We start from the raw sequence: 24710 nt of genomic DNA, 5'->3' as shown, positions 1-24710 counted from the left end.
TAGAGACCATTTTCATTAACTTCTTGAATTTACTATGCAATTCAATATTTGCAGAAATAAAAACGTCCTAATACTTAACTAGAAATGTGTTATACGCTAGTTGATAATTGATCACAATAGGTCAGTGTAGGGGTATTTTTTGTAATTGATTCTTAATTGACAATGTGCGTTAACATAAAGACAATCACGTGATTACAAATAACCTTTTAGTTACAATCCTTATTACTATTAGACCACTTTCTGAATTAAGTGCTTACTATGAGTCTTTCTCTGTCTCTCTCCCAGCAGACAGACAGCCTTTCACCTTAATGTCTCTGCTTCTCAGCTAGCACATTCTGGTCTTACAGCAAGGTCAACAAGGGGTATTCAGAAGACAAAATACTGATACATGTTCGTGGCCAGCTTCATGTCTTTTTGTTTTGGTAAAGCCCCCCCTTCTGGAAAAGTGTGTATAAGAGTCTTACTGTGTCTGATGCAAATCAGAAAGCCGGTAAGCTTTCTCACTTTCTGTCATTTCTTTGCAAATAAATACGCAAGTTAAACTCAAGTATAGCTATCGTTGTTTTTACTGGGATCTGTTTCATACGATGCTCACCTGTGAAATGTTAAATGGCATTTTTCCCTAGCAGTTAGTATATAATTCACTCCCGGACTGTATCACTCAAATGGTTGCGGAGATTAAAAAAAATGTTCACATATAATCCTGTTCTAATTTAAGATGTATTTGGTAGATGAAAACCCGTTTGTTTCGTGCAACGGGACTTTTCGCCAAATAAAAATGTCACCCTTAAGTACCTGAGAAGTAACTAGAATTTTACGGGAACCAGTACAAGTCTATTCGCTCCTTTTGTTTGAAAAGGCTTTTTCTGAACTTCTTTTGTACTGAAAAAAGCTTTGATCCCAAGAGGCTGCACGTGGCTTCTCGGGACTGGTGCGCCAATCTGTTTTTCGGATTCTACAAGACAATATTGATCTGCATTGACCAGTAATCATTAAAATGTGTTACACCGCTCAACTAGATTCAAGTCGCTAGCTTATTGCCACTTTTAAGCCACGAAACTAATTGTCAAGTCAGCCACAAAATCAATACGCAAAAGCGAAACGTTTTGTGTAATGTGCCTGCATATAGATTGCTATTGCAGAGGTAAAAAGCGCGACTTCTGTCAACAACATGGACAATAATTATGCAGGAGCATGAGAACAGATAACGAAGAAAAATTAAGTTTAAGATAAGTAGACCGCTTGAGGCAAAAAGCTTTATACCATTGTTTTCAAACTTCCCCTGCTGTTCTCCAAAAAGCGCCTTCTCAGGAGTAGGCCACTGTTTTTACTTTCACGACGAGGGCGGGGAGTTCCAAAAAGTAAGAATTTACCGGAAGATTGCGTCACTGAAATTTCCATTGAGGGTTGTCAATTCCCATATAGGCACATTACGGGAAGTTATTCGTACGTTCATTTGAATGATGTCGCTAGGATAGGAATCCCGTTCCGACGTCCCTTCAGTAAATTATTACAAATCATGTTCAGCAGTTCTATTGTACTTAAAACGTAGCCTACCCCTTATTATAAAAACCGTTTAACTTACCTGAATGATACATTTTTTCACGTTGGTCTTAGCCTACCCTTATCGTTTTAGGTAATTTACTATAGCGTTTAGTAAATTACAATGAATTGATGCCAATAACCCTCAGATTATGTGACATGGTATTTTTACTTTGTAGAATACCATCGAATACCAGTAATTTTACGCTGTAGGTTTTTAACCTTTGTGCTCTGTTCCCTTTTTTGACCCGTTGGTACTGTTCCCCGGGTCAAATTGACCCGGAACATTATTGGGATCACATTTAACAATTATAGTGCCATTTCATTTTTGTGAAAAAGTTGTAATTCGTGGAAGAAATCCACGGTAATTATGACATGGGTGGCATGAATCATGTTTATCTTCAGAAAATGTAAATAAAACAAGGTTTTCATAACTATTGATGTTTATTGTTTTGAGCTGAAACACAAAACAAGAACCAAATGTAACAATTTTCATCACTCACTATGAAATAGGTCTCTCAAAAAAGTGTCAAAAATAATTGTGTGCGCGCGTGCACGTGCATACCTGCCTGTATTGGATAAAACAGAACACTGTGTGCATACCACATGGTGGACAGAATTTCAGTGTGTGTATTGCTTATTTGTTGCACTTGCTGCAGGTCTGTGTCTTCATGTCCTCTGATAGTCTTCTGATCATATTGATGGATTATGGAATGCAGACTGTGATGTAAAGTGGTTTATTGGTTTTGTCCCTCCTCAAATATGTGTGTGTGCGTGTGTGCATTTGTCTGTATGTAACTGAGAGGTCATTTTGAAAAGTATGTTGAGGGACTTATGGTCTAGGAGTAAGGGGGTGAGTGTTGTGCATAAGGGGGTGGAGGTGGGTCACTAGGCTTGGGACATTTGGGAGAATAGGTCTATAATGCAGTGGAGAGGGCTGTCCAATCCATTAAATATGCTGCAAATCTGATTCATAGAAAGGCAACAGGAATACTGACCTGTCAGTTTTTACTCTTTCATTATTACCGGGTCAAATTGACCAAAACATCAGATAAGTAGGAGGGGGGGGATATGTGTGTTTTTATATGGGGGCAGCCTGCAGCGTAGTGGTTAAGGTAAATGGCTAGGACACGCAAGGTTGGTGGTTCTAATCCCGGTGTAGCCACAATAAGATCCGCACAGCTGTTGGGCCCCTGAGCAAGGCCCTTAACCCTGCATTGCTACTGGGGAGGATTGTCTCCTGCTTAGTCTAATCAACTGTATGTTGCTCTGGATAAGAGCGTCTGCCAGATGCCAATAATGTAATGTTATACAATGATTGTATTTTCTTCACAGGAAATAAGCCAAGGCCATGGAGTTTCAGGTCAAAAAACATAATTTACAGTGTCACAATTATTTTAAAATAATTAGAACAATGATTTTAAGATGTAAAACGGGTCAGTTTGACTCGAACACCACATGAGAGCTAATAAAACACGCATGTAGTAACAAGTTAAACATGTCGTCTGATGTGTTGCTCCCCTAGCACACAATTACGGTAAAAGTTGACGACAGGAAAGTAGCTTTAGCTAATCTTCCTCCTATTGGTCGCTGTTCATATGAGGGGCGGGGTAGTTACGTCGTAAGATCAAAATATAGGGAGTTCAGTTTAAAGTTCTCACCAGTCGATGAAAGCTATTGCGTAGGATAGGTGCATAAAGGATAACGTTATAAAAGTGTCATAGAAACAGTGATATTTGTTTTTTTTCAAGGACTTTCAGTCTTACTTTATTTGGAAGACGCTTACTGTAGCTCATTTTAAGGTTTATACCAGTACATTTAAGCTATCCATAACTACCTGTTGACACGAAGATTCGGGGAACATGCAAAAAGTTTGGCTCCTGTTGTTTTTATTCGCGGCAGTGTATGCTGAGTCGGTAAGTAAATCGAAATTCGAATTTTCCCGAGTTAGCTTCTATCTTTCCAATACTAAGACTGGACGTATGTAACAAATGTGGCTGTTTTAAGCTAGTTAATTGCAACTTCGCTCTTTGAAGTAGCTGGCTGGCAAATTCCCAAACGTGATTCGCTAGTGTTAGCTAGCCAGGCAGCGTCTGGTTTAGCAGGGCCGTGTGAGTCTTTTGTACGGATTTGACCAGACACGAAATTTTCGCTTGTTGACTAACATTCTGGATGTGCTTGTCATTATTTATATATCGCCAATGATGTTCCAAGCTATCAATATTGCAAACTCCTACCGTTTCTGGCATACTAGCTACCTATATGACTTGCGTTTAGTTGCTAACAAGCATTACATTAGCTATGATATCACCCAACTGATAGTTAGCTAAGTGTTTCATTGGCTGTCCGTGCGACATGGCTGGATGTGGCAACTAGCTAGATGTGACCTTCTGTGTCCAAAAAGTAACGTTAGCTAGCTAACGGTCATTGGCTATTTTAAAGATTTTTAAGGAAAACTGCAGTGTTTCAGGGAATGTAATAATTGACCAGCTAACACGAACTAGCTAGCCTAGATGAATCAAAATGTTGAAAGGCCTTCATTTGCGATACCACTGTCCTGATACTAAGTTACTACTGTCCCGCCATTGCGATAGCTAGTTTGGAACCAGGCTAGTCGGCTACATGGCTGAAGCTAAGGGTTTTTAGCTGCCTAGGTTAGCGAAGGCTTATTGCCATCGTGATCAGTGTCCACATAACCTGAGTGCTCTTGGATATACCAAGTACGTCAGTGTTTTGGAAAATACAGCGAAAGTAACGTTACCTGGGATCCAGGGTTGTTTCATAACGTTAGTATTTGAAGAACTCACCAAAATAACTTTCAACTGGCTGGGTGGATAGGGAGCTAGTTTGCCTTAGCTCGCCCAGGATCAAAGTTGTTGCTGACGAAAGCTAACCTAGATCGGCTCACAGTTGCTAATGTTGCCATCGAATTTGCCAAATGTCATTGTCAAATGTGCTTTTGATAGCTGACTCGCAAGATTGCCGTGTGTAATTACAGTAGAAAATGTGGTGTCCAACTTTGGCTTTTTAAATTGATCATAGAACTTACTGGACCTTTGCATTCATTTTCCTCCCACTAACGAGTGTATAATAATTCATAATTCAAGACTATTCCCCTATTCCCTGTTCAGTCCCCCATATTTACACTGAAACCACAAATATTTATCCAACTGCTGCAATTTGAGAAGAATCCCCAATCCCCCAATCGAACAAAACTAGCCCTGCGTTTAAAACGCATGTTTCATTCTGTGATAACCGAGTGACGTTTCCTTTGGATTTCCATATAAGGGATTACCGGCCATTTGGAAACACTTAAATTGGACTCGTCCTGTCATTGCGTCATCATCGAATGGCAAGATTGGCAGGAATCTTCCATTACTCTGAAATTCCATAACAATTCAGCTTCGGGACTTCTAACGATGACCTAATATTTAGTATAATGAAACTCAAATAAAACTGGTGTGTTTGTGTGCATTATGAAGTTAGTTGCCTGACCCTGTTCTTTGAACCATCTGAGCATGTTGCTGTTCAACTTTACCTTTTGGGCAATTGAGAATTACGCTTCTGTGTGCAAATGTCGTCGTTGTCGTGAGTGCTAGAATAGAATGGAATGGAATGAGATGGGAGGAGAGCGGAGGCCGCCGGTGTGACTGGCCAGCTTCACAGCCAAGGACAGACGCAGTTGAATTCCGCAGCCCTGTAACGGCCCTCCTGGATAGGTGCACCTCACGCTCTTGTCTGTGCGAGGGATGGGGGAGTTTTTGCCATACAACTATGACTAAGTTCACTCCAGGGCTATGCTCTTTTCTGTATTCTCATTGTTAGCCTATAGTTTGGTTATTACTCAGTGATTCTATGCTTTAGAAGGGCAAGTGGTCAACACTTTGGACAGTTCTGGTCTTAAACCTGTTAAGCTAGTCTTAAATTTCAATTAAGCTAACAGCCTTGAGTGACGTCCAAGCACGGAATGCAATCTGGAGGCAGTGAAAATGGTTGTTCTGTTGCTGAATAGCCTGGCTGATTTCCTCTGTCCTGGAGGGGATTTTGTTCTTCTGTACACATCAAAAGACCCCGCGTGGCCTTTAGATTCAGCGAAACTTTCAAGCACCACTGAGCCTAGAATGGAGTCTGTTGCATTCCTCAGGGCCCCGCAGAAGCCTGGCCCCGCTCCCTTTCGCATTCTCCTCTGGAATGTGACCCCTGCTGACCTTGACCGGCCCTCTTGTGGGATTTCGCACACTTGGACGGATTTAAATGGTCAGGGCTTTTTCATTAGCCTCCTGCCCAGCCAGCGGGCCAGGGAGAGCGGCACGGCCCAGAAACACCATTCCTCTTCTCACAGCTCCACTCTTCAGTTTGCACCATCCTCCCCCCCCCCCTCTATTGCTTTGTATAGTCAAATTTAGTGACCAAAAAAAAAAAAAAACACACACATTCTGGGGCTTGGAATTCTCCCTCTGCTGCGAGTGGAAACCGTGCTTGTACTGTTGTACTGCTTTTCGTTCCCGTGCCAGAGTTGCCAACTGATGGAACGCCCGGCATTTCCCCTCTCCCTCCATATCCATTACCTCCCGCATTGCATCCGCTCTGAGAGCCAGAGGAGATGCCCTCGGCCGCCGCGGCCTCGCTGCCCGAGCCAGAGCGGCAGTGTTCCTGCTGTGAGAGAACCATCAAAGGCCTCCACCTCCGCTCAAGTGCCGGGCATTAACTGTTCGGCCCCCATCTGCCCTCCTGGCTTTCCGGGTGACCATTGGTGTCTGCCGGTCCTCTGCAGTGTGCAGTGGGAATGCAGTTCTTGTATAAAGCGTGAGTTCATTTGCACGAGAATGAGGCGAGAATGTTTTTTTTTTTTTTTTTTTGCTCGATGGGCTGAATTCAATGCCATTGAAAGGCTGCGGTGAGAACATGATAAATACTTCACCAGGATGTAATTATGGTTGCGGCATTGCTGTCCACTGGGCTATAAAATCCCTTTGCAGGGTGGAATGTTGGCAGCCAGAGAGAGGGTTTTGTTCCCAGCTTGGGCCAAAGGAGTTAAGAATTTTATTATTTCACTTTGCCAGCTCAAAGTCATTGGGCACATTTGTGAGGCATAAGTACATCTGACCTTTCTGAATTGGGTAGTAGACTGATCCTAGTTTTTCTGTTATGTTAAATACGTTGGACTGCACTTGTGTGCTTCCACAATGTGTTTTTTTTTTTGCTGGTGATAATGCTAGAGGCCGTAGACTAGTAGCCATCTGAAATTAATTGCTTGAATGTCCCCCCCCCCCCCACACCACCACTGATGCAGTCACAAAATGGCTGCCCTGCCTCATCTTGGTGGCTTTTGCAGATGAAATCAAAACTCTCCTAAATGCTTTGAAATGAGCCACCCACGCTGTCCAGGTGTTAAATCTGTAAAAGAGCGCCTCTCAAAAATGTTTGCCATGAAGGAAATGTCTTCATTACCTCTCAGTATGGCCTTGGGTGGTTAATTCAGTTACACAGAAAAAGAACAAAGAAATTGAATTCTTTGTTCAAAGCGTTGCCAGAAATAAACCATCTAAACAACCGAAGGAAAACGGAGAGCTTTAGAGAAGTGAGTTTTACTGCCCAAATCGGCCACAGCCTCAGATTTCTGTCCCATTCTGCCAAGATTCAACCTCAGTTTGCCTCATAATCCATCTTCTAGTGCTGTTCTGGGAGTACAGACAGGAAGGAGGCTCAATAAAATGAATCCCTTCAGTTTAACGTCTTTGGCGGAGGATAAATGTTTTGTATGTGTGTAGAAGGAAAGGTAGGCCTGTGACTCAAATGAGCGCAAGATAAGAACGGTACCGTTACGTGCTGCGCTGCATGGCCCCCTCGCCTTTTGTCCAAAAATGCTTCTACTTGCGCAAGTGCTGCTATGACCAACCACTGAGGGAATGCGTTTAGTCACCAGCGAGCTTCCTGAGCGCTGGGATAGCGGAGAATTGACTTTTCTGGTCTCCAGACGAGTGAGTCACCTGAGGTGCGGGGCTGGACCTGCCTTTTCGGGAAGCTGGGACCCGTTCTCCGCCGGGTCCACCGGGGTTAGGCAACCCGCGGGTCGCATTCCGGCCACATGAGTCAGGCGAACTCCCGTAAACGCGTATCGAGCAGTTTGTTCTGTGGTTGTTTTTTAACCAATGTCACACTGCTGATTTCACAATGACCGAGGGATGGATATTACAGCTGTGGCTCATGGGGATTCTGGGACCGTATGTAGAGCTCCAAAACGGCTCCGGTCTGTATTGTCGCACATGCTTTTGTGGACACGCGGGCCTCCCTGAATTTGCTTGTTGTCTGTTTTTTGTCATTTAGTGAGGACACTTGCCTCGTCTGCACGCTGTCCTGCAGTGAAAATGTTGTTTTATGCGGAAGGGCGCAGGCAAAAGCGGGGGACGAGTCTCTCGCATTTGAGAAGGTTGAAAATGTGCCGCTATAAATAGCGCGGCGAAGGTGGAAGGAATCTGGCGCACTCCCGCCAGGCGAGTGCGGGGTACGTGTGAAAGGCTGGGGTCCGTGACCGGCCGACCGACCCGCTGGCGGGCAGACAGACAGGCACGCCGTGCCCCTGCTGCCAACACAGCCATGGTCCCACATTACAGGGCCGGGGCCGATTCAGTCTTCAGTTCAGTCGCCTCACAAAACAAAATGGGTTCCAAGTGAAAGTGGTGTGTGAAATTTCCACTGAACATTGAAACGGAACACCTGGCATTTGATCATTTTTTGAATCTATTGAATTGGTGGGGGGGATTTCACCTCAACCCTGGTGGATTACACAGGCGATACAACCCTCTCGTTCCTCTCTCTCCTCCTTTTGTGATGGAAGAATACCTCCATGCTTGTGGTAAGCTTGGTTTTATGTTGCAACCTTTGGTCAAGGAAAGGGGAGGGGAAAGCCCTCCAGCGCAGGTACGGAAAACACTGAAAGACCTTGGACTTTTTACCTTTCAGCCAGAGGAGTTCCCTTATCAGAAACCGCAAGGAAGCATTTCATCTCCGTGCCGCGGTCCGTTCCAGGGCCTTTCTTCGTGCTCCTTAAACAGACGGCCATTATGTGAAGGGGGCCGGTGCTGGAGAACTTGCCAGAAGATGGGAGGGATATTATTCCTGGGGGGCAGCTGAACCCCAGCACCGTGTTACAGCAGGACTGAGCAGGCCAGGCACCCAGCAACCCTGCCGAAGGGTCTGAAATTTGTGTGCAGACTGCATCAGTTGGGTCGATCTGACCTAGTGTTCAGAAATGCTCAGGTTGTGTTGAGGACCTCACTGGTGAAGCTGTAGCCCTGTTTAAGGAAGTACCCTGCTGAACATACGATGCCCTCCTCTCAACCTGCTATACGTCACCCCTACCTCAGGCAGTCTTAAGGAATTCCTGAAGCAACTTGATCCCAACTCATTTATCTTGGAAATGCCATCCCCCAATAGTGCTTGTAAGACTTGGTAAGAATTCTTTGTAGCATAGGTTTGAACATATACCCAGAATCCATTATTTTATTTATTTATTTATTGATAAATTTTCTTCCCTGCATCAAACTAACATTCCAGATCCCGTCATTGTCTTTGGTGTCTCTTCCTCTTTTAGTCATTGGAAAATGAGAACATCCCTTTCACACAAACGCACTCTAGGCTGGCAGGAAGTAAAGTCTGAGTAAATATTCAAAGAAACGCATTTACTGTCACTGCAATTCAAGTGACCCAACCTGTATTGTATAAAAATCTCATTTGTAGATATTTAATGTGTAAAAAAAAAAAAAAGTCATGTAAACTTTAAACTGTGCAAGCTGGATGACCTATCGCTGTGTGCTGAGCATGGGAGGGCAAACACGGACAGGTCATCCATGACACGGCACCTCTAATCTTTGGCAACAGTGGTTTTCACTGTTCAACAGTCTGTTTGCCACATTTACATCACAATGCTGTTAGCGGTGGTATTTCCTGACTGTGCTGTTAGCGGTGGTGTTCTGAGAACGGGGAAGAGGCAAACCATTTCTTCTCACCTGAGCGGAAAGTCCTGTGCTTCGCTTTTTAAAGGTTGCGTCCTTTAATGAAATCATCCTGTCACGAGCTGCGGGGACTTTCTTGTGTGTCGTGCCTGACATTTCAAAGCGCGAGGCGAAACCGAAAGAAGGGGGGAAACCAGACTAGTTTCAGCAAGCTTCGAGTCCCGAGAAGGCCCTCTGGGTGTTTTCGGACCACAGGCCAGTTTCATCTTCACAGCTACAGGAACTGAAACGAACAAGATCAAGGGGAGAGTCCGTCCATCTGCCAGAATGACTGGTGTAGCGCTGTTATCGATGTGATTTCTCCAGAGCCCATCGCTTAACAAGAAATAAATGACCATACAACTGCCGTGTAGACCACCTGTCTCAGGGGTATATCAATCTTCGCGAAGTCAGTGCAGTAGGTCCACCATTTTAAATGTTTTGATTTGACTTCCTTTGTGTTCTCAATCGATCGCCTCGGATCAAGTGGGGGAATGGGTTGCTCTGCAGTGGCGCACAGTGACGGAAATGGATGTGTCTGGTGTCTCATAGTGGTGGCTCTACTTTCTCAAAGCAGGCCCAATTTCTACCACCTAGCTCACACCCGTATTTATGGTAACATGATCAGAGAAGATGGGGACTCCGCTGTAACTAAGGCCACTTCCAAAAGGCACGGCCTGTCTGTTTCAGCATATAGGGCGGCCTGTAGTGTAGTGGTTAAGGTAAATGAGTGGGACACGCAAGGTCGGTGGTTCTAATCCCGGTGTAGCCACAATAAGGCCCTTGAGCAAGGCCCTTAACCCTGCATTGCTCCAGGGGAGGATTGTCTCCTGCTTAGTCTAATCAACTGTACGTCGCTCTGGATAAGAGCGTCTGCCAAATGCCAATAATGTAATGTAACGTTGCTCTGGATAAGAGCATCTGCCAAATGCCAATAATGTAATATAGTCCATTACTTCAAACTTATAAATGATCTGCCCTGCTATATCTTTCTTTGTTATGCAGCTTTTGGTAACGTGTGCATGCTGTGCACAATTCAGTGCCTTCAGCATAATACAGCTTTGTTTGAAGAGGTCATATGCCAAAGTAAACAAACGCTCAGTTTGCTAATGAAACAAAGCAAAGCCTACCGCCATTAAGAGACCGACTAAGAGACCGACGCAGTGGCTGTATGAGAATTGCTGCCCTTAAAACAACGAAGTCCTGATTGTATGATAACTACAGCGGTTAACAGAATTAAGTAAATTGACGCTTTTAAGAGCCCAGAGCCGCACTCGAATGTTAATTATATCTGTAGTCAACCGCTGCATTCTTACCTGCTTATTTTGTCTTTTAGCCACAAAGGCATATCAAAGAGCACTGTTGGGCTGTGATTTTACCAAGTGCAGTGCCAGCTCGGCTGTTCCCAATCTTATTTTCAACCACAAGTTTTTTTTTTGTTGTTTTTTTTTTTGTTGTTTTTTTTTTTCCTTCTTTCAGTCACACACACTAGCTGACTGGGATTATATTATACACCAGCAGATAAGAGGCTGAATTGTGGGTAATGTGTCAGTCTGCACCATTGCCGGGGAGCGGATTTTAACTTTTGAACGCTTTAACCATACCCGACTTCCTGAAGCGATAGGGCTCGGCGGGTCAGCCTGAAGTGGTGCTCATCGTCTTGTTTACATTTCAAATCCACAGAATTTATTTGCGTTTCAAGTGTTCAGTGTAAAATTCCTATTGGCCTATGTATTGTCCGGTTGATTAAAAGAGAACCATAACACAGGCTGGTTCCACCGTCAACGCTGGAGCAGGAGTGTGGGTTTTTTTTGCGAGGTTGTATGTTTTGGCTGTGAGTCTGAATGTTTCTGGAAGCGAAGGTGGAATGCTCAGCCTCACCCCGCAGAACATGTAGGCAGTTGAGCCGAACCGAAATGCAAAAGCTGTGGACGCTCTCCTTCCCATTCAAAGTGGCTGCAGACGCTCCCGCCCCTCGGTCTCTGGTGCCCAGGTTGAGACGGCTGTTGTGACGGTACGCTTGCATACGTTTTCATCTGCGTCTGAGAAGAACATAATTTAGTGGTTCTAAAGTTGGCTGTGATAAAGCAAAGACCAATTGTACTGTAGAATGGAGAAGGATTGTGGTAAATGATATGAGAATGGAACAGGATGTCTTTATTTTAGAGAGGAACTGAAAAGGTAGGGGAAGGTGACCTACCACACCTGTGCAGAGGGCCTTTGTTGGACTAAACGGCGTGTTTACATGTCTGAGCACAAAGGATTTTAGCTTTTCCTTTTAGATTTTCAGCACGTATTGTACAGAAACATCATGTTGCTCTACAGAAGGATCATGCTGTAGATTCTGAAAGATCACAAACGATTGCAGATTATCCCCTTGTACTGTGAACCCCCCCAAGATAAATACAGCCTCCAAGAGAACAATACAACCACAATATCCTTGTACATAACTGACCTACAACCATCATAGTGTCTTAAGACGCTGGGGTGGGGAATCACTGACTTGCGTAGAATCACAAAGCGGTCCCCTGGCCTAAATGTTACCTCTGAGCGATCTATAAACACGCACCCAAACCTTTTAAAACAATTTTATTTAGGAATGCGTTCCTTTTGAAGAGAGGAGACTTGTAAAGTCGACATGAAAGCATGTGCAGTCTGCGGACCACCTGGCTCCTGGAACAGAGGCGTTGAGCGGAGCCTTGGGGAAAGGCCTGTGCAGCCATGCAAAAGTGATAAAACTCCCCCCCCCCCCCCCCCCCCCCAGTGCAGAGGAACAATGAATAATGCACGATGGTTGCTTTAACGGCAGACGGAGGGCATATTTGCACAGCTCAGCCAGGTGTGGTTTACCCCCTCGCTTGGCGTTTGCAGTCGCCCTGGCCGCCCGATGATATCTGACGTGCCACGCATTCAGAGCAGCGCCTTCAACCCAAACACGTTCTGCCTAAGCGTACTTCTGGAATCTTCCTCTGCCCCCCCCCCCCCCCCCTTCCCTCACTTCACACTTTTTCACCCCGGCCCTCCGCGGTTAAATGCAAACGCGCCGGCTGCAAAGACGGCTCCCTTTAATCTCGTTTGCTGCCGATAATTCAATTGCCCCCATCGGCAACGGTTTAAAGCGCGCTAATGTGATTAGCGAGATTGGGGTCTTTAAGCAACAGCTGAGTATCTGGAGTAAGAGGGGTAACGGAATGCTGGCAGTCGGGGGATGGCGGGGTGGGCTATGTAGAGGGAGGGAGGGAGGGAGGGAGGGGGTAAAGGATTTTGGACATTCATAGCAAGAAGCTCACGGTATCCAAGCCTCACTCTGACATTCTGCATATTGTAACAGATTTGCTTGACCTGCCGAACAAGGAGAAGGGCCTGGCAATGAGAGCAGAACCTTTACACAAATCAGTGCCCTTTCATACACACACCTGGGGCTTTAGGGGAAATGAAAGCTGAGAGCGAAACCCATGTATTAAAGTGCCGGAGAAGAGCTAGGGAAATTGGGGAGAAAATTAGCCTGTTTAACCAGCCCCCTGTCAGCTGCTTCCTGTCCTACCTGTGGAGCCAATCGAAATGAGCAAAGATCACTTGCTTCCCGTTTGATCTTTGACCTCTCACACAGACACTTCCCATAGGAATGGTCAACCTGGTTTTTTAAAACAATCAGCTCCTTGTTTTCTCTGGCATTTTGTTCAAAATGGACTTTCCACAGAAATTTTAATCTGATCAGTTGTGTAATTGTTGGGATGTTTGGTAAAGAAATTGACTTGCATATTTGTACTTCTTACATTTTTGTTTTGGCTTATTCAAGTGTCAGGAAAACACTAGATCCAATTATGAAAGCGTCTTTCCTGCTGAAAAAGTCAACACCGGGCTAAAAAAGCTTATTTACAGTGCTCCTTTCCAACCTCCAGAGAGGTTGCGCAACCATGTGCACGTCAGTACCAGGGACAAGCGCCTCATTAGGTGGTAAAATGTTCTTTTCCGCCATGCTAATAAGAGGGGCACAAGCATTTTAACCCTTCAAGGTAAAGGGTTTTTGTTTTGCAATCCCAGAATTTACCGAGCTGTTAATTTCTTAAATCGGGGGCTTTCCGTGTTTCGTGGGATTATTTACCCTTTTAAGCCATATTATGTCAGAAATAAGACAAGTCCCATCTTCACGTTGTGCTTATTGTGCTATATGGCCAACAACAGCATAAAAAGGGGTAACTTAATAGGAATGAATACTGAATGAACTTCATAAGGGCGACGGTGTCTAAAGGGTGCGTTGGGCTTGTGATCAGCAGGTACGGGAGACAGAGACATGGATGCCCGAGGCACAGACCGAGGAACCACGCGATGAACTGGTCTCTTCCGGAGATTTCGGTTTCCCCGACGAGAACGACGACGAAGATGACGAAGATGACTATGATGACTACAGTGTCGATGATGGCGAGGGCGATGACGATGAGGACAACTATGACGATGACTTCTCGGGATCTGGAGAGGGCGGTAAGTTTTACTCAACGTCATTACATGATGCCTCAACTGCCACTGGCTAGGAAAAGTTGACGTTTGATTACATTTATTTTTCTTTAAAATATAAAATATTTAAATATTTGGCGGGTGTTGGTGCCTAAGGAGTTTGTAATCCTAGAAGTGATGTAAATTCATTGTAAGACGAGAGAGTAACAGAGTTCTGACCATCAGTCATCCATCGATTGGCTAATCGTGAACTAAATAACTGAAATCTTTGAAATGACGCACTAGGATGTTTGTTTTTGATTTTCTGGTGACATTGGGAGGGGCCCGTTTCAGCCGATCACCCCAAACGCAGAGCCCTAGTTGGTTAAAATGTCACCGTTCAGTTCTCTTTGTATTAATCCATTCAATTGCTCTCTTTGACCCACAGAGGACAAGACAGACGAGATCGACGTCATGCCCACCAAGGTACGGCCGCTGTTTTAACTTCATACCCACGTTTCTGTAAATATTTCTGTAAAATCCGTTTAACGTAACGATTGAATGTGTATGTATCCACGTGTAACATGCGCTCCCCCCTCCTTCGCCCCCATAGCCTGATCTAACAATGGACAACAACATCCCGGACCTGAACGTTCCTGCCAGGCCCCTGCCCACGTCCAACGACATCGAGGCCGTGAGGAAGAATGAGGTGGTCCCGCGCCTGGCCGCGGTGCCCGAGGACCACCCCCCCAACGTCCTGATGGCCCACGCCGGCGAGGAGGGCGTCTTCAGCAAACCCGAGGTCCTAGCAGGTGAGTCGCCGGGTCGCACCTTTCCACGCACGTCGTGAGACGTTTTTACATCGAGCCCGTCAGTCCCGAGATTGTTCCAAAGTGGCCCCGCTCAAATCACAAAGGGTTTTTTTGCTTCGGTTGAGAATTTGGAACGGGGGCTCGAAACGACAGTATAGCAATTGTTTTGATTTGGTTTAAGGTCGAGTGGGTTAAAAAAATGTTAAAACCCTGTGGAATCAAAGTGGACATTCTTTATTACATGTAATGACTCAAAACACTGGCTGATGAGCCTATGTTATGAACGCAAAGCCTCTACGCACCGGCGTCTAACCTGCCTCTGCCTCTCGTTCTGCTCCAGCTCTCATCGCCGGCGGCGCGGTGGGCCTGCTCTTCGCCATCCTCCTCATCCTCCTGCTCATCTACCGCATGAAGAAGAAGGACGAGGGTAGCTACGACCTGGGGAAGAAGCCCATCTACACCAAGGCCCCCACCGCCGAGATCTACGCATGAAGATCTACACCAAGGCTCCCACCGCCGAGATCTACGCATAGAGACTGTGCGCCTCAGGACTCCTTCAAATAGTGCCTCAGAAACCACCTCCGCTATCCGCTCGCCAATCTCACACACTCGGGGGAGGGAGGGAGAACCAAAAAAACACTTTTCATGCTTTCCCACTATTCAACTCGACCATGCATCAAGCTCACGGCGACAGGAAGCGAATCCGTTGCAAGACGACGAACGGAGAGGGTCCGTGGAAAGCCTTTCCACTGTCCGAACCGGCGCGGTACGAAAGATGGTTTATCGCCTTATTGGCCTGAAGTTTTGTTTTATTTTTTTTTTTTTAATGTCCTGAACCGGCAGCAAAACCCAGTGTGTCGTGTCGTTTTCCCTCTCTCCCCCGCTGTAACGCAACACTACGAAATTAATCCTTCACTTCCGGTGAATTGGCACGGTACCAACGACGGTACTGATATTTATTGTTCCTTATCTGCGCTGACCACTGGTAGTCTGTAATTTCAATATGCGGTGGCGCTCGATGTCGGTGTCAACACTGGTGCTGCAGGCGACGATGTCATGGTAGCGATTTCCTTGTAACGGAATTGTAAAAAGTCCTTGCGCAGCGAAACGCAATCCACTGCCAAATTCTGCTTTAGATTTCACGGAAGCGGTAAAGCACACCTTTCCAAAAATAAATTTACGGTGATGCTATAAATGAGTTGTAATGTTTTTTTTATTTTATTTTAAATAAGCTTGTTCAGACAGCCCGAAGTGGCAGAGTAGAGTGAAGGAAGTGTCTTTTTCCAGTACGTACAAGGCCGGCATTAACACAACTTCCTGGAGACTGCGTATAACGCATGCCAGACCCAACGCATCATCACTGCAGTCCTCTATCCCCCACATTTCACGTTACAAAGCGAAAAAATAAAGCAATCGCTCCACATGGACTTTTTACTCCAGGGATCTGTATATAGCCATTTGAATAAAACAAAAAAACTTGGTACTTAGCCATTGTCTTGGCAGACTTATTTACCAAATATTTAAATGCCAAATTATTTTTCCCCAAAATGTTCCATTTAACTATTATAAAATCCCTGGAATTCAGGGTTTCTGTTTTTAACCTCCTGAAGAGATTTTTTTAATATCCATGCTAGTTGCCAGTACTAATGTTTCTCTATTTTCAGTGTTTGATAGATTATTAGTTCAAGAATTGTTTTTGGTATTAATTTAACTGTCAGAAATATTTTATTGCCTTTTTCAGGTTGGGACTCTAAGCTGTTGTATATGTGATAAAAAATTTTATATACGCTAGTTCAAGATTTTCAGAAGCAAATAGTTTTAAGACAGGTTTTATTTTGTAAAAGTTTGTATTTCTTTTAGACATTTTTAAGCGATTTATATTTATGTTTTGTAGAAGGAATGCAATGTCATTTTCAGGGCTACTTCTGAATTAAGCCATGTGTCATTCGCATGGGGAAAAAAAATCTGCTGCTTTTTGGTCACAAGATGTGAATCACTCACCAGTGGAGAAGTCAATGAATCATTGATTTCTACATGCAGGTTCTGATTTCTTTGGAAATAAAGCTATTTTAATGCATGTTAGCTCTTTAAATTATTTGACCCCTTTTCACACTGAATGCTGCTGTTTTTTGATTGGTTTAACATCTGATTTGCAAACTAATGGCTAAGCTCCTTTTTGTTTCTCATCTGAGCATGAACTTAATCAAGTTGTAACGTTTGGTTGGTTAACACTCTTAAATGGGCATCTTCATTTTGAGTCATCTGAAATGTAATGATTTTTGGTTTTGGCTTGAGAGCTGCTTGCTCAGTATTAATACAGAAATGGTCACTCATCGTGGCATTTTAAGTGGCTAATGTGATTTAAGTCCCCGAAAAAAAAAAAAAAAAAAAAAGTTCCATTGTTATTACGAGAGCATTGGTCTCCGAAGTTTAAGTGAACGTGCTGTAAAAACCCATTCCTGTGCTTTACACAATGCCAGCCATTGGACTGTGCTGCTGGCAGAGACCCTGTGCAATCACTTCTTTCTTCAAATTATCATGTTCATTAAGCCATAAAATAAAGCTGGAATTTAAGATTTTTAACGGCAAAGGAATAACATTTCCTTCATGTAAGGTATGCCATTTCTAAACACAAGCTCTTGAGGCACGAGGTGCAAAGGCATGGTGTGTCCCCCTTGTACGGGTATCCACTTGCAGCTCGCTTCTGATTGGCCGCCTGCTAAACGGTCACATTGCCGATTGATTAGAATGCAAACGACATGTCGCGTATGTGGCGTTTGCGTCTGAAATCGATCCCAAATCCTCCTGTAGTGTGCATTTTAAGAGCTTAGTTGCTTTCAGTATTAAAAACGTATAACATTTCAATTCATAAAATTGGCTTGTATGAGTCAGTGTTTTGAGTCATTACATGTAATAAAGAATGTCCACTTTGATTGCGCAGGGTCTTTGCTGGCTCTCTATGTTGTCTGACTGGGGCGGTAGTGGGGGTGGAGTGGTTTAGCGTGCCCGGCCAGGCCCCAGTCCTCGCCTGATGTTGGACCATTTCTGATCTGAGCTCTGACGGGACGATAAGAATAACCGGCGTTTAGCCCGTCACATGGTGTCTGTAGCGTGCAGCTCGTTTTGTTGAACGGGTCCAGACATACCTGCAACGCACCAGCTTCCTTCCCATAAATGGACGCACAGGTCCTCCTCCTGCCCTGAGCTGCATTTGTAAGAGGCCGTTTATGCCGAAGTGTCGCACACTTCACACGTCACACACAGTAACCGAGCGCAGACGGGGACCTCGTAGCTTTTGCGATGCCTGAGAATGTCCACACACTCATGTCCCAGAGGTAAAAACAGTGGCCCTGATTGGTTGAGATGGGGCGCCTAAATCCGTTTGCTGTCCTGCCAAGCGAGATTGATTGGTCGGAATGAGGACTGGCTAGCTTACTCTTTTGTACATACTGAATTTATATTGTTCTATTCTGTTGTTCTGTTACTGAATTTATTAAAAACAAAGAAAAAATGGTCTACTTGCGCGCTGTCATGAATTTGAACACACATAGGAGCCTGAGAGCAGACTGGTTTGGGGGTGTGGGTCTGAAATGGTTCATAAATTCATGAAGATGGTTTAAATTTGTCCTGTCGTAAAACCAAATGGATGTGGTGCCTGCACCACAGTAACACTTAGGCTGATGGGTGCGTAGATCTGAAGTCATTGTCCATAAAAAACAAGAATTTACTTCCACTCGATAGTGGTCAAATTCAGTCTAAAATGGAGACGGGGGGGCTATTTCAGTTGAGGAATATAATTTATTCTAGTCATCTGTTTGACTTAAGTTAAATGTAATTGGCCCCTTCCATGGTAACTAGTAATGCTTTTGTCAGACACACTTTAAATGCGTGTGTGTTTGTGTTGCTGCCGTTGGAATGGGAGCTGTGAATATTACCCCACCTAAAAAACAGGAGCGGTAATCCCCTGTCCCCACAGTGCGTTACTTTCCGCTGCGCGTGATGAGCAGCGTGCTGATGCATGTTTGCTGCTCCCTTTCAAAGGTAGCTGTCAACAGAATTTGGAGGCTTCAAGCATGTGGAGAGTTTTCATTTATATCCTTATGTAATGTCATATTTTAATGGGTTGTTATGATATACCAAGAATTTTAGCTACATAAATAGTGCTACGGGGAAAACGGGGCAAGGTAAAGAAACCCGTTTACTTAATTATCCAACACATTGTGTAAATCCTTAAAAAAATGTGCTTTTCGGGTTGGTAATGACCGAAAAATCCAGTAATGACGGTAATGACCGTCCAAATACCAGAAAAACAGAATCACTTCCATAATTCCAAACTTTGCACTGCAAATGAAGCGAATAATATATAGAACCTTTCGCAATGCGAAAGTTATCAAATTGAAGAAATGGGACTACTACAAGTGTGATCCTTAAAAGAATATTAAATTCACTTCGATTATAGTCACTGTTCTACTTTGCATTGTGAAATTCCCGCGTATGAAATGGAAGAAGTTCCTTGTTGTTTGTTTTTCTTGGCACATGCGGGATTCAACGCGGAAAAATACGCAACTGGGGATCTGGGGATTTCCAGCAGACGGGCGAAGGCGCTGTAAACAGACGGCTATACAATGGCGCTCGCTCAACTGTTACCATAGGCAGCCGAGCAGACAGGTCATTACAGGAATTCTTCACAGCCCGTATACCTTTATTGGGCTTTTGTGACAACATCCAAAAGGCAAGCCCTAACGTATTGTCATTCTTGTACAGCTGTACATTCAAACTCAGTGGGAACGTGTCCGTGTTGAAGAGGGCGTCGCGAAGTTTCGTTTAATTTAATTTGCTTCCCAGGATTTCTCCCTGGGAAACTAATTAAATCACAAAATCACCCGTCATGTCATAACGATTGTGCAAGTGTTGTGGATGGGATCTGTCTTCCACCGTGAAATCAGTGGGAAACAGGAAATTAGTTATTGCTTCCATTTGTTGACACTTGAGTGCCTTTGTTTTTCATGAACACAGAACACTGAAATCGTTTTCAGATTTCTCATGCATTTGGTTATGGGTATGTTTTCTTAGCTGCTGAAATTACTGACACTTATGAGGTGAAGGGGATAGCATAGCGCATGCTCGGCCCAGAGCTGAGTATTTCTTATCCTTGCTCTTAAATTAGGTGAGTTACCAAATTATATGGTTTCAGGGTCCCTTCTATAAGCCAACTTCTGCACAATAGCATACCAGTTCAACTTGCATTCTGTGCAAAGATAAAAAACAAAAAGCAAATATTTTACTTTTGCAATAGGAGTACCTGTATTTTATTTTGTGAGAGAATGGAATGGCAGTGATTTCACTGTGATTTATCAGTCAAATATTTGCCAGAGAGGAATGCGATGAAAGACGAGTGCCAATACACACATATAGAAGTGGAGTAAAAAGTGTTTTGGATGATGCCACAGTGTCTACCACAGTGAATAGAGACAGCCTCTCTTACCTGTGTACACCTATGTGTTAATTTCAGCTGTATGATCTAAATTAGCTTTTATGGCCAGTAGTGTGTAGCTGGTTTGTGTTAAGACATGTTATCACTTCCTGAAAGCAAGAGAATAAGGTACGGCTGAATAAATGTGCAGGAAACTGCAGGAGAGGAACAGAGCTGAATAAGACTAAATAATATCAATCATGTTACAAACACATTTACAATGGAGGGGAATTTAATAGATAAATGAGGAAACTGGATCCTGATTCTCAGTGATGGATACATTAGTTCTCCCATAATGGTTCCCAGCTTCTATTTTAAATGAGCATAAGGAACAACACAGAGACTTGCTAAAGGTTAAGGAAACTTTTTTTGTCATCTGAACCATGTTCGGCATAAATCTGGGAAAATGTAAATAATATTTACTGTAATAAAGGTCTGCTTGCAGAGTACCTTCCATCTAAGGATTTTGACGTAATTTGATTTCACCTATGGCCAATGTATGGCTCCTAGCTGGAGAATGCATGGGGTTAATTGGAAATTTAGAGGATTAATTTATTCTAGTCATCTGTTTGACTTAACTGAAATGTAATTGGCTCCTTCCATGGTAACTAGTAATGCTTTGAAAAATATTGTATTATCGTATGAAAAATATTGTATTGTTTTATTATTGTGCTAAGTAATAAAAGGAAAATATAATGAAAGTTAAATACTGTCACAGGTTTCTCAAAGCAAGTTGGTATATGGTCTACATTTATATAGGACCTTTATTCAAAGCACTGTACAATTGATGCTTCTCGTTCACCCATTCACAGACACACACACACACACACAGACACACACACACACACACACAGACACACACACACACACACACACACATACTAACAATGATTGGCTGCCATGCAAGGCACGCAAGGCACCTACCAGCTCATCAGGAGCAAATGGGGGTTAGGTGTCTTGCTCAGTGACACATTTTTTATCAATACACCTGTTAGACAAAAAACTGGAAGAGATGTTTTTTGAAAAAATAAAAGTTTCTTACTGTGCACTGACAACAATGGAAATTATCGAATGCATCTCTTAATATTGAAGCTGTCATTGTCAACAATATACAAAATAATGAATTTTTTTTTTTTAAGTAATAGGGTGATAAACCATGTTGCTGTATTTTTCTATGAATTGCACCAGCAAAATCTGTTGTCAACATGACCACTCTAAGCAGTAGTCTTGTCTGAAGATGCACCAAAGTACTGAACATCTTGTCTGCTACATTTTATAGCTGGAGGTTATAGTATAGCAGTGCATTCCCTGCTGGTTGGAATGGTTTGAAAGTGACCATGTTGCTATGGCAACTTTTGACAGCAATATAGCAATTGGCTAAAGTGTAAAGTTTAAAGTTTACTGGAGACCAAAGGTGGTCAACACCAAGTCAATAATATGCTAGCAGTTCAGCAGAAATGAACCCTCCAATTATGACCACATGTATGAAATTAGTGGCCCTGGTCTTTCTCTCCTTGCTGACCGAACTGAAAGTCTCACACTCACTCTTTTGTCTTGTTGCATAAACCAAATTCCACACAACCTTCTACACAGCCAGAGACACATTCCTTTCTGGGATAACAATGAGGGCTTTTGTGTTCTCGCTTCTGTGTGTGGGTTCATTTTTTTCTTGTCCTTTTTTAATTTTTTAGAGCTGCATATTGAGATATTAGCTCAATCTGCACTGTGTTTCTCATCAATGTGAAAGGGCAGATCATTTCTCGACTGTGAGCAGGGATGCAGGACGATGCCCTAGAAAGAGACAAAGAGACAAAACACTGCAGTCTTATCAATGATGTAATGAACCTGGTCTCACAACACATTCGTAAGTATAGTATGGAATTACATGCCCTCAAAATTCATATCACCTGACTCCATGAGTGACATCGAACACTGCCATTTTTCTAATCAATACAGGTAAGTCCATCCATCCATCCATTATCTGAACCCACTTATCCTGAACAGGGTCGCAGGGGGGCTGGAGCCTATCCCAGCGTACATTGGGCGAAAGGCAGGAATACACCCTGGACAGGTCGCCAGTCCATCGCAGGGCACACACACCATTCACTCACACACTCACACCTACGGGCAATTTAGACTCTCCAATCAGCCTAACCTGCATGTCTTTGGACTGTGGGAGGAAACCGGAGTACCCGGAGGAAACCCACGCGACACGGGGAGAACATGCAAACTTGGCCCCGGCCGACGGGGATTCGAACCCAGGACCTCCTTGCTGTGAGGTAGCAGTGCTACCCACTGCACCATCTGTGCCGCCATTACAGGTAAGTCAAGGCCGATATTTCATTTCAAACGTACATTTGTATAAAAGCTTTCTTATTTCAGAATTGCATTTCAATGCAATATGGTGAATCATTCTCCGTAGTTTTTTAATCGCCTTTATTATGACATATATCCCAATTTGTTTGTATTAGCTTAACAGCTGTTAAAAGCCGGCTACGCAGCTAGCACTAGCTTCAAGTGCACTGCTTTAAGTGCACTAGAAGCTAGGTGCACTTAAATCAGTTAGGCTGGAGTATTCTGATTAAGAATGCGTTCATCTCGTGAGCTAGCCATCAGCGTGTGTTGTTTTCGCTTCTTTTGAAAAGTATAATCCGAGAGAACCGCGCAGATCTGTCTATTTTAAGGGAAAAAAAGGGGTGTCCGGACATCTTTGAGGAACTTCATTACCCAGAATCCAATGCATGTCCAATGTCTGCATGATGACCACTGTCTATGGTCTGTCAACCACATTTGGTTCAACCCCCCCTTAATTCCTGACAGAGGTGGTTGCTGAACTGAAAGTAGGCTGGATGGAAGCCTGACAATGTATTATTTAGATCATTGGCATGCTTGTTAATCAATGAAAAAGAATGAAAACAGACCAACAATCAATACATTGGCAGAGCTTCATGTGAGGGCGATGAATTAAATGATGAATTAAATTCAGGAAAATCTGTTTTAATCACTATGTACGCATAAAAAAAATATATATATACCCTCTCTGCTAACTATCACATTTGCTTTCAGCACAGCCTTAAATAAAGGCTACAAAACCTGTACTTGCGTAATTAATTAAAATATTTGAGTGTGGGTCAGGAGGACAAAGAGTACATGTATCAACAATTTTATGATACTACAGACACTGCAGGACCTGTAGTTCAGTAGTGCTGCTATAGTGACTGGCATAAACCTCGGAGTGACACACGATTTCAGCCTTGGGAGGCCAATGTGTACGCTGCAGAATTATACTGGCTGGATTTCCAAACGGCTGTACACACCAATGACCCGTCTCTCCTGTAATTACAATTATATTGTTTTTTCTTTGTTTGTGATTGTTTTTAAATGTGTTTTTGTTGGGGATAATAAAGCATCTACCCAAATAATTTGTTTAAAAGTTGACCATGACATCCAAGAATAGATGGATCCATGTTATGTACCCTTGATATAATCTATGTTACAGCATTAGTGTTGCAGTAGTTATCTTATCAGTGTTACAGCTGCAGTGATTTCACATTAATCTATCTATGGCTGAGATTCGAATTGCAGTAGTAATTTTACACTTAAAAGCAATAATGTTTTTTTCTCAAGAGAAAAGGTTTTAAGCTTGGGTTTACTTGTAAATTGAAGTTAAAGAGAAATGTTGATAGAGTACAGGCCATTGTTCCAGTGATGGAGCAGCCCTCACTGTAGGCAGAAGGCAGGACTTTGCATATGTTGCTAAATTTGTGTGTGGGTATGTGTTGTCATTTTCCTAGAGGTTAAAGATCCAGGGAACTGGATTCAAATTATGGTTATATTTTCCAGAAGTATAAGATGTGTTCTTAGAAATTCTGTTTAGTTTTTAACCAAATTATGAGCACTATTACATAAGAGTGGCATGGTGGTGCATTGGACAGCCTTGCTGCATCGCACAAGAAAGTCCTGGGCCTTTCTGTGTGGAGTTTGCATGTTCTCCCCATGTCTGCGTTTTTGCCCGGGTACTCTGGGTTAGGTTAACTGTAGAGTCTAAATTGCCCCTAGGAGTGAATGTGTGAGTGAATGGTGTGTGTGCCCTGCAATGGACTGGCAGCCTGTCCAGGGTGTATTCTTGCCTTTCGCCCAATGCAATAGAAAAATGGCACATGTCGGAATTATACAGCCTTAAGGTAATCAGGGGTGTAATGAATAAGCAAGATGGAAATCCATAAAATCTGTCCGCAAATATTTCATGCAAAACTGTTCACATCTGTTACAGAATGAAACGTTCGTGTTCCATTTGGCAGTTGGCCATAACATTAGAACAGATCACAGAACATTTTTTAATAAATGAGTTGATCATATACAGTACGGCAACTGATGGTCAGCTGATGTCTGAAGACCTCTGTCAATTAGGCATACTGTTTTCCTCATTATTCTACATTAGTCACCATGCAGGAC

At 43.5% G+C, this 24710-nt stretch overlaps 1 protein-coding gene across 2 annotated transcripts; it reads left to right on the top strand.

The window, feature by feature from the left end:
* The first annotated feature begins 3206 nt into the window (after positions 1–3206).
* Positions 3207–18298, top strand: sdc4 (syndecan 4). 2 transcript variants are annotated; one of them, XM_061219629.1, is made up of 5 exons: positions 3207–3458; positions 13811–14018; positions 14419–14456; positions 14584–14782; positions 15123–18298. In XM_061219629.1, the coding sequence occupies exons 1-5, from the start codon at positions 3405–3407 to the stop codon at positions 15272–15274; spliced, it is 651 nt and encodes a 216-aa protein (XP_061075613.1). In that variant the 5' UTR covers positions 3207–3404; the 3' UTR covers positions 15275–18298. The 2 variants fall into 2 exon arrangements, with proteins under 2 accessions (XP_061075613.1, XP_061075614.1); XM_061219630.1 differs by having other exon boundaries at positions 13814–14018; positions 15123–16859.
* Positions 18299–24710: the final 6412 nt, after the last annotated feature.

Source organism: Conger conger, chromosome 14 (assembly GCF_963514075.1).
Source record: "Conger conger chromosome 14, fConCon1.1, whole genome shotgun sequence".
Classification (NCBI taxonomy): domain Eukaryota; kingdom Metazoa; phylum Chordata; class Actinopteri; order Anguilliformes; family Congridae; genus Conger; species Conger conger.
Note: the sequence above shows the minus strand (reverse complement) of the source record. Positions and strands in the feature narration are given on the sequence as shown.

What these genes read in the sequence shown, in the direction of transcription:
- sdc4 (XM_061219629.1), top strand. Translation starts at nt 3,405, where the DNA reads ATGCAAAAAGTTTGGCTCCTGTTGTTTTTATTCGCGGCAGTGTATGCT. An exon ending in CGGCAGTGTATGCTGAGTCG is followed by an intron (nt 3,459 to 13,810) that starts GTAAGTAAATCG and finishes GCTTGTGATCAG; the next exon opens with CAGGTACGGGAGACAGAGAC. An exon ending in TCGACGTCATGCCCACCAAG is followed by an intron (nt 14,457 to 14,583) that starts GTACGGCCGCTG and finishes TCGCCCCCATAG; the next exon opens with CCTGATCTAACAATGGACAA.